Source organism: Topomyia yanbarensis, chromosome 2, assembly GCF_030247195.1.
Source record: "Topomyia yanbarensis strain Yona2022 chromosome 2, ASM3024719v1, whole genome shotgun sequence".
Classification (NCBI taxonomy): Eukaryota; Metazoa; Arthropoda; class Insecta; order Diptera; family Culicidae; genus Topomyia; species Topomyia yanbarensis.
In genome coordinates, this window is record NC_080671.1 from 462,048,119 (window position 1) to 462,062,148 (window position 14,030).

Consider the following 14,030-nt stretch of genomic DNA (forward strand, 5'->3'; position numbering starts at 1 on the left):
CGCTCGTGTTGCGTGAATTAGATACACGGCACAGTGGCGTAACTAGACCAAATCCCTGGCCAAAATTATTTTGCACGTTTTTAAGCTTTATTATATGTGAAAGAGTAGTAAAAAATGATTTCTTACAGTTTTGGACAATGTACGAATAAATAATTATCGTATTAATCCTTCTGGCAGTGTAATGCAAAACAAAGATTAAAAAAAATAGTAGGCATTACTACCTACCTGTAGACTGAGAATAGAAGAACTATTTTCTGAGTTTGACAGCTGCATCATGACAAAGTGACAGCGTATTCGTGTTTTGTTCCGCGTGCAAATGTTACAAAAAGATATTTCAATCGCCGTAGAAGTTTCCCGGCGGACTGTTAGAAGGTTTTTAGAACGAGAAAAGAATGCGAAGGTGTAGTTCGAGGCCACCTCAGATTCCGAGAGTTATCGCTGCTATCAAACGGAAGATTCTGGTTAATTCTGTGCGATCCTGTGGAAATGGCGAAGGAACATGGGATCAGCGACTTTACTGCACGGATGATCGAGCCGAAGTCGAGGAAACGGAAAAATCGCGTATTATCACTAGCCGCATCCAGAAGCAACGAGTCGAGTGCTGAAAAAAAAATTTAAGCGTTCACAGACGAAAGTATCTTTACTGTCGATACCTTGTCGAATTCGTGTACTTTACAAAGCATCCCGCTAGTGTTAAGCTGTACGCATACGAGGCGACAAGACACGCAACAAAAAATATTCACTATGAATTTTGTTCTTGCTATTCCAATGAAGCGACAGCAACTGCGTTGGAATAGGTGGAACAAAATCCACGTTGAATATATTTTGTGGCATGTGTTCTGTCGCCTCGTGTGTGAATAACTTTATGGTGTTTGGGGTAGTTATTTCGGATCATATTGAATAAACACGGAGTTCATTCTTGAAGGCGATAAAATAAATACGGAGGTTTACAGCAACATTTTAACTATATCCTTCGGCCGAAGCCGAATGTGATATTTCAACCCGATAGAGCTTATCAAGCTATCTCTTAATCCATTGTGGCGCACCATGGATGCCATATTCTTTTCAAAACGCCGGGCAAGCCTCTAGAAAAAAAAATGACCTGTAACTGGAGACAGTATAATGAGTAATAACATACTATTTCTATCCATGTTGTCTTTCTTAAAATGATTATTTTGCAATCTCAATTGAGCTTGCTCAACAACGGAACAGAAAAACACGGGGGATCTAACATGCTTATGTTGAATTCTCCTCGTTTTTTTCGAAATTTCATCCGTATCGATTTATTAGTTTAGTCGACCCAAAATTACTTCAAGAACTGATTTACACATGCTGCTCGCTTCGTACGTCTATTAATTCTCTTATTAAGTGTTGCATTAAAATGTCTACCAAGGAAAAACTGTAATAACACAATTAAAAGTGCAAACGCAAAGTGCATGTAAACAAGACCACACAAAGTGTTTCTATAAAATTTTGATTGTTGCTCAGAAAGCCGTGCATTTGAAAGGACTCGCTTTCGTGCAGTAATCAAAGTCAAATAAAACACCGAGTCGACATGTGGTCTCACGGTCCAGGGTTGAATCATCTGCAATAGAGACAGCAACATAGTACATGCAGTGCAACATGTGTCCATTCTCGGCCGAATACCCACCCAGAAACGCGTTCTCTCTTCGCTAGTCGCGACTTTTCGGAATTTCTCAAAAGTCCGATCGCAGCAAACCTAGAGGAAAATCGTCAGTCAGTCTCGGTCAGTCGGCGAAGCTTGATCGTGTGTAAATCGCGTCGACTCCGTAAATCATCATCCCGGTCTCTTGTGCAATAGTTGGTGGAAAACGCCACCCCGTGAGCGAGAAAAACTGCTGAACGCGACGAGGATCAAGCATGGCAAAATTGGAACGTGGGTGAGCGCGAAGCGTAAACAGCATCGTCATCACCATCATCATCTGTTGGCTATTTCTTCTTTTGTCAACGGCAACTACGACCACGATGAGAATGGTGTGGAAAAGCACTCTTGGATCGCGGTTTTAGTGTACGGTGTGGCGAGTTTCAGAACTTTTCGGCGGCGATTACGGAGCAGCGCGCAGATCTTCTTCTTCCGCGTCGTGCACAACTACACACCATTCGGCTTGGCAGATGAGCACGCGCGCGTTTCCACTGGCACTAGCAGCAGCAGCAAAAGCAGCGCCAGCCATCGTAGTAGTGGTAGTAGTTCTCCAGGCCATCAGGGACTAAAAATAGTACAATACGGCCTGGATTTTTGGGAGATGTCATCGTAGCTCAGCGCGGTAGCGGTGTTTGGCGACTCAGCAGCAGTAGTAGCATTGGCACTTTTTCGGCAGATCTATTTATTGCAGAACGTGGTGATCGTCGCGACGGACCTACTTTGCTCGTAGAGCATTCCAAGGAAATTAATCTTCAATCAACTTGTACCCGTACATAATCACGTTTATTGGATCAGCTCCCGGATTTACAAAACAGGTGAAAAAAGGGTGCAAATAATTACTCAAGTGTTGCTACTATCAGCCCTATCCACATTCATTTTCGCTAGCTTCTGTCGCGTTTAATCCTCGTAGTGTGTTTCGTGTGTGAATCAAGATCCTCTTCAAAGTGAGAAACCGATCGTGTAGATTGACGAGTGCGAGGGAAGAAACGAAGCATGTGGATCCTGAGCTCACTGGTTAATTAGTCACCGAATAACTATGCTGTGATAAGTGCGTGTGTCTCACGTTGTGTTAAATTTCTCTCTTGCTTTTGATGGTCTTGTACCGATTCGAATCGTCAGTAAGCGCATTAAGTGAACAAACTACAAATTGATTTCCACCGAACAAAATACGGAACGAGCCAAGTAATTTTGTACCACCCCAAACCACCTTTCAAGTAACGTTTGCGGACCGAACAGGAAAAGGGTGAGAAATGTCAGATCTGCTCACGCCGTTCCAATCTCCAATCGAATCACAGTAGCCAGAGACATAGTGTTTTGCGAACGCGTAACCATTGGTGCCAGCGTGCACGGTGCGGGGACCAACGAACGATAATCGAATTTCCCAGCCACGACCGGAGTGATTTGTTCGTGCTGGCCAGTCAAGAACAAGACGAGGTGACACTAGGTTTTTTGCTTTTAATCTTTCGATTCAATACGGGTTTATAAATAAATTTCTCCTTTACTCAATCAAAACTGACAGCGACAAGTCGCATCGTCATGCATCGCGAGTCGCAAAAGTACATTCCATCGGTGGAAAATAATAGTAAGAATAATAATATCAACAATATCTGTGGCCGAAGAAAAATAGCCATCAGAGTCGCAGGAGAGGTGGAAAATATCGCGCTGGCGAAGGAATCTTCGTATGTGTGTACAGTAGGTACCCTCTTATAGCTGGCGGTTGGATATTTTTGGGAACAATTGAAATTTCCTCCCATCAGGCAGCACAGTGGACAACGGTGTGAAGAGTGGACACCGCGGCAGAAGCGCTGCATGGGTGGTATATCTACAGACACACGCAAACACGTTGGACACTGGACACCGTGGGGTGTGATTCTCTGGACAAAAGAAAAACGTATTTTCATTAGCGGGATGCATGGAAATTCAAACAAAGCATGCTTGTTTGTGGGATTTTTCTAGTGTTAGAGGGTGGTATGGTTGATGGAGGTTAATGCGATGGAGAAGAACCGTTGTTTTTAACAAATTTAATATGTTTCAGAACAATCAGGTGAAGGAAAAATTTACGATTTCTGTTGCACTTGAAAAATAGTTTGAAAATTGACCTCGATTATCTTACATTAAAGGATGATCGGGAAGTTAAGGTAAAGAGTACAACAATTTATTTGTTAAATTTGATACTATTTGGCCCGGGGCTTTATTATTACTGCGCAATTGACAGCTCACAGTGCTAAGGAACTTTACACTTGTCAAGACATATCACAGTAGAAGACAAAGAGTTAAGCCATCGGGAAACTCTAAGCTTGCTCATACGACCCTATTCCACGCTTTTCTAAACCCTCCAAATTCACCTCCTTGCTCTTTCTTGAGTACTATTGCTTCTAATATTAAAAAATATTTCAAATCTTCCTGTTCCTTGGTAATTGAATGTCGCTATAATGTAGTAAATATTGGCAGTAGGGTTACTGGATAATATTTTCATCTCTTTCAATCGAATATCGATTGCAGCTAAATCACATATTAGTAGATCAACCACACAAGTATCAAGTTTGGCTTCCAGTTTTCGCTCTTTGGTTATGTTCGCACGAGAATTTTAATGTTGCGACCAGTAGCAACATTTTAGTCGCTCTCTACGATTTCCTATTTATGTCCAGATAAATTCACGCGCGGCGTAACGAATTCTAGTGCAATTTAATCGAATCCCTCATCTTACTAACGAACAATTTCCTCCCGTTACACTTTTCGAGTCCGCTGTAGTACATACAGACAATAAGGGAATCTTCTCCTGGATTCGGCGGAAAATCAACAATATTCGAATTTTTTGTGACTAAACGATAAGGCATACGAACTTCTGCTTTTGATCTTTTATTCGTTATTTATCGATAATTAGAAAATGCTTACTTTTTGCCGACAATTCAAAATGGCGGCTTCAAATTGGCGGATCTCGTCGGCCTCTGCGCGCGAAACATCGTCCTACTTCATCAAGTGCATGGCATCTCGTAGTTAACCGAAATGAGAAATTGATAAAATTTATTAAAATAGATAAAATTTCCTATGACTTATGCCTAATTTCAATAAATTTTATTAAAAAACAACCCGATTTTGTAAACGATGAAGAAAAAAGTGAAATTTGTTTCTTTTTTTTACTGTGGTCTCTACAGAACTACACTTCTGATCTACTCAATGGGTGAGTCATTTAGAACAATATGCCATCCTCACTATATTAGCACCAATAACACGAAATGCGAATACGAACTACACTAATATACAATAGGGTGAAGCATTGTTATATGGAAAAACGTAATCATAACTACATCAGCCGGGCACAGCACTTGTTTGGTTCCTCTTGGCGTCCCAAATAACTCTGCTCAGACAATGTGCTCGATGTCGTGATAGCCGTCGCCACAAGCGCAGATACCACTATCCACGAGCCCAATACGCCGGAGTTGTGCATCCAGCGTGTAATGGTAGGATGCCATGAGTCGGGATATCACACGAATGAAGTCACGACCCACGCCCTTATCCTTGAACCAAGGTTTCGTCGATACCTCGGGGACTATCGAATGTAGCCTACCTTCCTAGCTCCCCATTGCTCGACGAGTTTTGTCAACTTTCGAGGTAATACTGAAAAATTCGTTGAAGCAAATTGGTCTTCCATAAACGTCACCTTCTAGGGCACCCACCTTAGCTAAGGAGTCCGCTTTCTCATTGCCCGGAATGGAGCAATGAGAAGGGACCCACACAAAGGTAATCTGGAATGATTTGTCAGATAAAGCACTCAGTAGCTCCCGTATTTTCCCCAAAAAATACGTGGAGTGCTTTCCATGTTTCATCGAGCAAAGTTTTCCATACAGTTGTAAATGTTCTAGTTGAATTGTATTGACCAATGGAATGTAAAGCGACCTTCACAGCCATCGGCCCGAAGTAATCGATGCCCGTACAGGTAAACGGATACACGAACGGCGTTGTGCGCTCCATTGGCAAGATGCCCATCTGCGGAACGGCTGGTTTTGCTCTTATCTCTCGACACTTCACACAGGACATCGTGTACTTCTTTACTTGCGAACGAATCTTCAAAATGCGGTGACGTTCTTTAATACTGTTAACGACGGTCTCTAATCCCTGATGTGCATTGGCAATATGATACATACGGATGAGCAATGTTGAGAACGGGTGGTTATCAGGAAGAATGACAGGGTTGTTTACTTCGAACGGTTTGTTGTGATCTTGAATACGGCCTTTCATACGAATGATTCCATCGTGTAGAAATGGTGAATATGTTCTTAGGCGACTGCTACTCTTCACGAAACCGATCTTCATCAGGCTGCGCAACTCTGCAAAATTTCAGACTGTACCTTCTTATACCATGCACTTCTAGCATCTACTATGTCTTTCATAGTTATCATCAATCGTTCGGGCTTTTCGCATTTCGGCAATGCTAAAAGCTTTCTCATCTTCAGGTAGTATGCGGTTGATCTAACCAATCGATTGAAGTCAGAGAACCGCGCAATATCAGGAAGATCAATCAATTCTTCAGCGAATGCACCGCAACAAACCTGCTCCGTGCAATCCAGTTCCGAGTGGAAACTCACAAGCTCTGCAGAAGACATCTCCAACGGTTCGTAATTCGGCCAGTTGACACTATCACGATAAATGAAGTCTGGACCACGAACCCATTCTAGCATGCTGCCAAACTTAGACCACTTCGTAGCCAAATCGGCCACGTTCAGCTGCGACGGAAGCCAATGCCACAACTCTACGCCGTGACCATTCTCTTTGATTTGCATAACGCGAGCACCAACGTATGCCGTCAGTTTTTGATTTGTCTTCAGCCAACTCAAACAGATCTTCGAGTCACTCCAGAAGAAAATCTTCTTGACTTCTATCGTCAGCTCTGACTGCAGTACATGGATCATTTGGCTGGCCAGAACGCATCCTTGCAGTTCCAATCGCGGCACGGTTTGTGCCTTCAGGGGCGCTACCCTTGATTTTGCATAAACCAAAGCAACGTGTGACTTACCCTCTCGACGATGAACCATGTAGATCACACAAGCGAAGGCCTTATCACTCGCGTCACAGAAAGCGTGTAATTCCACATTATCGAATGACGGTACCGTTGGATAGTAGTATCTTGGCAGTCGTATTTCTCCTAGTTTTGCAGTTTCATTTAACCACTCCATCCATCTGGGAACAAGACCGTCCGGAATTTCATCATCCCATCCGGACTGCAGCCGCCACAGTTCTTGAAAGATGAACTTCAGTTGAATCGTAACAGGACTGAGTAAACTTAGCGGGTCAAAGATGCCCATCATAAATTTCAACAGTTGCCGCTTCGTAGGCACCGCTTTCCCGGTCCGATACAACGCATCCAGTTTTGGAAAATTCAATGGAAATACAAATTCATCGGACTGCAGGTCCCACTTGATTCCGAGGACACGAATACCATCCTGTTTCTGTTCCGCTACTATTTCAGGATCGAGTGAATCCAACACAGCTCTGGAGTTCGACGAGAACTTTAGCAGCTTGAATCCACCTTGTTCGTGTACCTTTATCACACGCTGAACCATTTCGATTGCCGCTTCCTCCGTGTCAGCACAATCAAAATAATCGTCCACATAATGTTGTTTGACGACAGCTCGTTCAACACCAGGGTACTTTTCTTCAAGCTCTTTCGCGTTGAAGTTCTTAATGAATAGCGCCATCGATGGAGACGAAACATCGCCAAATATCATCACCATCATAACGTACACGCTGGGAGGGTCCATACGGTTCATACCACGCCACAGGAAACGTTGGGAGTCTTGATCTTCTCTACGGATGAGTACTTGGTGAAACATTTCCTTGATATCCGCGACAAAAGCAATCCTTTTCATTCTGGCGCGGATCAGAATCGCAATCAGTGGTGGAACTAAATCGGGACCCTTCAGTAACAGATCGTTCAGAGAAAACCCATGTGACTTTGCTTTGGCATCCATGACCAAACGGAACTTCTCGGAGCTCACCACACTGAAGTGTGGCAGGTACCAGGTGTTCGATGTTTCAGCTATTTCTTCAGGTTCCAATTTCCTAGCGTACCCCTTATCAACGTAGTCTTGAATTTTGTTGCAGTATCGCTCAGCGAATTCGGGGTTTGAGTCCATTTTCTTTTCGATAATCTGGAGCCGACGTAGCGCTTGTGGTTTGCTATCCGGGAAGTCAAAGTTGTTGTATTTGTAAATCTGGCCTACCTCGAATCGTTCCCCACGCCGTTTGATCGTGCGGTTCATGATATCTAGTGCACGCTGATCTTCATCGGCTATTTTCGCCATCTGACCAGAAATCCCAAAATTTTCAACTTTGTACATTTTCTTCACCAGATCAGTAAGTTCAATGTCATCATTTTCTGAGCACAGGAATGCATGATGTTTATTCGATCCAGCAATGGTCGGATCTATTACTCCATGGATCGTCCATCCCAGGTGACAACGAGTCAATTGCAAGCCTTGAAGCGAATATTGCACCGTCTTCAGAGGTACAATCAGGCCCGCATTATTCGAGCCAATCAGTATACAGGGACAGGCATCCTGGATCGCAACTAATTTATCATCGTCTAACATAGGATACAATCGCTTGATATTCGCAACGTCGAATTTCACCGGAGGTAGAGCGATATTCTGCACAGTTTGGATATTGCTAACGTTATACCATTTCGCTTGCTCCGATGGTCCGGAAATGCGAAACGACAGCATCATCGACTGTTCTTCCTTGTGCAAAATACCATTAGTCCAACGATAGGACACAGGAGCGATCGGTCCTCGCAATCCAATATTCTCCGCAACTGCAGCATCCATCATCGACAGAGACGAACCTTCATCGAAAAGTGCAAATAATTCTGCTGTACCTCTCGGACCTTGGATCCTCACCTTTCCTACTCGGAGCAGTGTATTCATATTTTTGCCATGGACATTGCATACATTCTGCTGACTGTTACACGTGTTCGTACGGGTGTACTTCGAGTTCCTCGCAGAATCGTCGGAGTGGACTAACTCGTGATGATTCTTCTTGCAGATTGAACATTTTTTCTCGGACTTGCAGTTTCTTCTGGAGTGATCTGACTTGAGGCAGATGTAACAGACTTTGCAGGAATTAGCAGCAGACCGACGTTGAGCAACAGACAGCTTATGGAACTGTTCACACTTGTCTAGACCAACGTGAGAATTTGCCGAGCACAAAGGACAAATCTTTGTTCCTTCATCGTCGCGACAGTTGACATTCAGAACCATCGGTTTCGGCTTGAGCTGGTAGTTGGCCTTCTTGGCGCTAAATACAGGATTGAGACTAGCAAGTTGGTTGTCCATTTCATCCTCCAACCAACGCGAGAAAGTGTTAAACTCGATAATAACGCCTTCTTTCATCAAAGCGGCCTTATGCCGAATCCACATCTGTTTGCTGAAAGCAGGCAGTTTATCAGCCAGGTGAGAGATGAGTTCGGGATTCATCAGGTAGTTATCCGCCTTCGCGTTGGTCATCGCAACCTTGGTACCAATTACCGCATTATAAAAGGCACGGAAAGATTCGATGTTACCTTCTTTTACGATCTCCAGGTTTCTTAGCGCTTCTAGTCTATTTGCCACCACCCATTCGGTGCGTCCGAAGTTTGACTGCAACATTCGTATAATCTGCTGCACATTCTCAGGGGATGCAAGCAGTGATTCCACAGTCTTGCGCGCTTTACCTTGCAACGCTTTGTTCAACCGTCTCAGGTTATCGCGATCAGTTAGTTTATATTCCTTAGTTGACGTTTTAAATTCGCTTTCGAAAATCGTCCATTCCATTACGTCACCCGAAAACGAGGGCAGGTCTTTCATGTTTCGACTCTGCAACGCTTTAAAGGCCTGAGACAAGATTTCGTTCACCCCAGGCTCGGGTGCTGTCGCGTTTCTTACGCCAGGTGTCGACGTATTCCGTACTACGGTTTCTCGTGAAAATGCATGATTCATCCGGTGGGATGATTCTTCATATTCGTTGTGTGGCCTTACCTTTTCTGCCTCAGCAACCCACTCCTCAACACGCTTAGACGCATTAGTGTACGCACTCGATCTGCTCGAGGTACTCGATCTAGACAGCAGCTCAACCTTTCTCAAATTTCGCTCACGTTGTCGCTTCAGAAACGCAGCTTTCCTTTGTTCCGTCTTCAGTGCCAGGTCATGCTGAATCTGCAATTCGGCTAGTTTCTGTTCGGCTACAATCCTGTCTTGTTCAATAGAAGCACGCAGTTCCGCCTCCTCATTTTCCTCCTCAAGATCTAAGAGCTTGATTTGGCTGTCAGTTATGCTGCTTCGCGATGTGCCTCTTTTCGATACGTCAGAGACAACAGATTCATTTTCTGGTACTTTGTCCTGATTGTCTGCACCTTTTTCCCCGTCTTGGATATTTGGATTCAGTTGGCTTGGTGGAGTGCGTATCATGTTGCTGTGCTTCGGAATTTCAACTATAAAACTTTCTAACCGCTTGGGAATTGCGCCTTGGTTTTTCCCAGCCCGGGGACAACTTGACAGCTCCCATATATTGAACTCATAAGCAAATTTTGTGGTGATTTGGTGATGTCATGGCGGCTCGAATGGAGCAAAATTTGAAAAAGGCGCATCCCATTTACTATTTTCCATATCTAAAAAATAATCAATTTAAGCATTTCTTTCATCAAATTTATTTCGCTGTTTACATTTGAAACTGTCCTCATTCCCCCATACTTAAACAGAAACATAGATTCCATTTGGAATTTAAAAAATCCGAAAAAAATAAATCGATTTTCGGAAATACAAGAAGATGACTTTCAAAATCAAGCCACTACCACTTATATTGGAATTTCCGAAAATCTTCCGAAACTAATCAACATCTCCTAAGGCATGAAATCCTCCGGTAGAGCCGAGGAAAATGTCAGAATAATTCTGAAGGGATCCATACCAAAACCATCGCAACATCTTCCGGACAGAATTATTGCAAAAGTCGAACAAAACTCTGGCCGAAGTCGAACAAAATTGTACATTCCTGGCAGCATTCTTGCTGAAACCGAGCACTACTGGTTTGATGCCAGAATTCTGATAAAAGCACACAAATTTTATTCAAAACCAATTTTGCTAAATGTGTAAAAATCAAAATGCTAGAATTCTTGACGTTCTTAATGAACTTGAAACAAGATGTCGCAGGTTCACGAATTGTTAAGCTTGGTGATTTACTTTCATTGGCCAAAAAGTTTTACATTTATATTTCATTTATAACACCAATGATATACCGATTACAAACTTCACACAACAAGAAAACCAAAACATTTTTAGGAAGGAAGAGAGCCGGTTGCTAAAAACAACACCTTCCAGCTAAATCTGTAATAAGATTTATGTAACTTTGCTGACGGTTTCCTATCAGGGATAAATTTATTCTCTAATAATATTTTTCTTTATCCACATTTTGGAATACGCTTTTTCTAAATGTTGTTCTAGCCGCATTGACGGCGTTCATAACACACGTAACGAAACACGCTTTTCTCTTGAAACTTTTTCGTGTCGTTGTTCGTGGTAGTCGTACAGAAAAGGCATACTAGTGCCACCATCAAATCGGTGGTACATATATGAAACAAGCACTATCTGTCAAGTTGTCCCCGGGCTGGTTTTTCCTGCTAGAGCGACGTAATTGATCTTCCATATAAACTGGCAATTGGCATTCGAAGGACCAAAATGTAGGCTACTTCCTGGTAGCAAACAGCGGGACAGTGCTCACCTGCGGAAGAAGGACCAGACTCAGTTTAGCTGCGTGCTGGGAACGGAACTCCAAATCCAGATTCCTCTATTCCCGATCAGTACATACACGTACTGGTGCAATAAAAGTGTGAATTAATAATACAATTCTACTTTTTATTAAAATTATAGATATTAAAATCTTCCGTCAAATTGGCTTCTTGTTCGAAGGAATTATTTCTCCAGAATGAAAAAAATAGGAAAAATTTTCACCTTCGCCTCCTGCGGTTTGTTTTTTGCTGTTTCCTTGGAAGCCGAGCAAAACTAGGTGCTTGCAGTGTTGGCAACACTCCGTTGAAAAGTTAGTGTTGGCGCCCTCTATGCGGTACAATGTGGAACTAAACTTTTCTAACCGAAACATGACTCCGATTATTTACTACAAATCTTCTGAACATACTGTTGAGCTAAATCTAACGGTTATTTCACAAAAATGTTTAGTTCGTGCGAATCGAGTACTGATACACAACCATGCACTGCTAGGCCCCATGGAAAACTGACTCAGCCATCACTTCGCTGAAAGTTTAATAACTTCTTTTAACAAATCCGGATTCACTAGCAGTCTTCGACAAAGTTGTAGACAATTAAATTATCTTTCTTGTTTTCACTTACAGCAATAATACGATGCGAACAGTGTCACTCTAATACACACCCACGCACATACACACACATACATACACACAGATATTTTCGAAACTTTTTTCTGGATCCGCCCTGCCAACAAGATCGAAAATATCGAAGATATATCACAACAATCTTTAATACAGCCCTTTTAAGATTCTAACAAAACAATATTACCAGCAAACCGGTTTTAACCATTTCTGTGGCACGTTAAAATCAAAAATTCATACCAAAAATACCTATATATTTTTTTTAGAAAAACGCGGACAAAAGTTACGGAAAATCAAATCTTTGTTGTTCCATTAATATCAACTAGAATTACGAACTGCAGTTTATCTGCCAATTAGTTGAACAGTAGCGAAATAGTCAAGAAAAAAATTGAATTTAACTTTTCAAATGTGTTTACAAATATACATACATTTTCAAATAGCTGAAACTCTTCCTTCTCTCGAAATCACGAAAACAGGTTTTATTTTTCTCTCCTAAAGCAGTCCACCCTCTTAATTGTACCAATTAATTTAGGACACTTTTTTAACACAAACTACCCAAACAAATGAACGAATGAGATAAGGTTCACAATATTTTCGAAGCAACTGCTAATTTTTTTTATCTTAAATGCGTTTTAATTAGGCCCAAATGCGGTAGCTTAACGAGACCGATAATTCATTTTTGCCTTTCTCATATAAAGAAAGGCTATGCAATCACTGTAAAAATCGACTTTTTAACCGAGGCCCGGAGGGCCGAGTGTCATACACCATTCGATTCAGTTTGTCGAGATCGGCAAATGTCTGTGTGTGTGTATGTATGTGTGTGTGTATGTGTGTGTGTATGTGTGTGTGTGTCATTTAAACTCACACAATTTTCTCAGAGATGGCTGAACCGATTTTCGCAAACTTAGTTTCATCTGAAAGGTATAACGCTCCCATAAGCTGCTATTGAATTTTTAGTTGATCCGACTTCCGGTTCCGGAGTTACGGGTTGAAGAGTGCGGTCACACAGCAAATTTCCATATAAACTGGTACCACCATGATGTTCAAATGATGTAAAACATATTAAAATTGATGTAACATTACTCTAGTTTGCGGGTCTGGATCACTAATGATCAATCAAAGCAGCTTTGACCACATTGGCCACCTATGACAGGTCATGACGCCCCCGGGGAACTCGCCAAGTTCCTAAGCTAATGTCACACCCATTCCCCAACGAATTCTCTACCGATTTTTACAAACTTGATTTCAAATGAAAGATACAGTAATGCCATTGACTGCTGCTGAATTTCATTCGGTTCTGACTCTTGCTTCCGGAGTTACAGGGGTGTTAGTAAGGATACACTGGAATTTCCCATATAAATCGGTACAATCGTAATACCTCAGAGGCTAAAAACTATTGAAATTGTCACCAAATTACTTCTAATCGCAGATCTAGATCACTGATTGCCAATCAAACATTCTTTGAATATATTGCCTACTATCGACGATTCCGGAAGTCCGGAATTCCGGGCATATTCCACAATTAAAGTCAAATCGGTTCTTCGGTGATGACTGAACCGATTTTCTCAAAGTCAAGTCTCAAATGGAAGACAAAATATGCAGTTGAGTATTGCGTCGCCGCCCCCCTCCCTCCCTCCGTCTTGCCCTTACACCTCCATCCTTCATCACTCCCCTCCCCTTGGACCACCCTCACGCCCGCATTTCCTGCATCCATCCCGTATACCGAAATAAGATGAAGGATTTCTGACGCATCCTCCACTCCCACTCTACTAACCCCCCATTCCCTCCACTTTCAAACCCATTCCACCATCATTTCAAAATATAATCACATGAAAATACTATTGAACTCATGCTGATTAAGCTAAATATTATTCTTTTGCCTTTCTCATATAGAAAGGTTATGCAATTGCTCCAAAAACCGACTTTCTAACCGACTCATAACATTCGACTCAGTTCGCCGAGATCGCAAAATATCTGTGTGTATGTATGTGTGTA

At 42.3% G+C, this 14,030-nt stretch overlaps 2 protein-coding genes across 6 annotated transcripts in view; one reads left to right on the forward strand and one right to left on the reverse strand.

Annotated features, from left to right (window-relative positions):
* Positions 1-1,753: 1,753 nt before the first annotated feature.
* LOC131686023 (protein tramtrack, beta isoform-like) overlaps positions 1,754-14,030 on the forward strand; it is a 59,054-nt gene continuing 46,777 nt past the window's right edge. Inside the window, exon 1 of one of the 5 annotated variants that reach the window (XM_058970134.1) lies at positions 1,754-2,478. The gene's annotated coding sequence lies outside the window, so the exon portion shown is untranslated. Of the gene's footprint in view, positions 2,479-2,712; positions 3,098-3,143; positions 3,356-3,692; positions 3,802-14,030 lie in introns of those variants that run through there. The other 4 variants (XM_058970138.1, XM_058970139.1, XM_058970136.1 and 1 more) reach the window with 4 other exon arrangements.
* LOC131681183 (uncharacterized) lies at positions 2,067-10,104 on the reverse strand. Its single transcript, XM_058961894.1, has 2 exons — positions 6,214-10,104; positions 2,067-2,228 (listed from the first exon to the last, which is right to left on the reverse strand). Exons 1-2 carry the CDS (start codon positions 10,102-10,104, stop codon positions 2,067-2,069), a joined length of 4,053 nt encoding a protein of 1,350 aa, XP_058817877.1.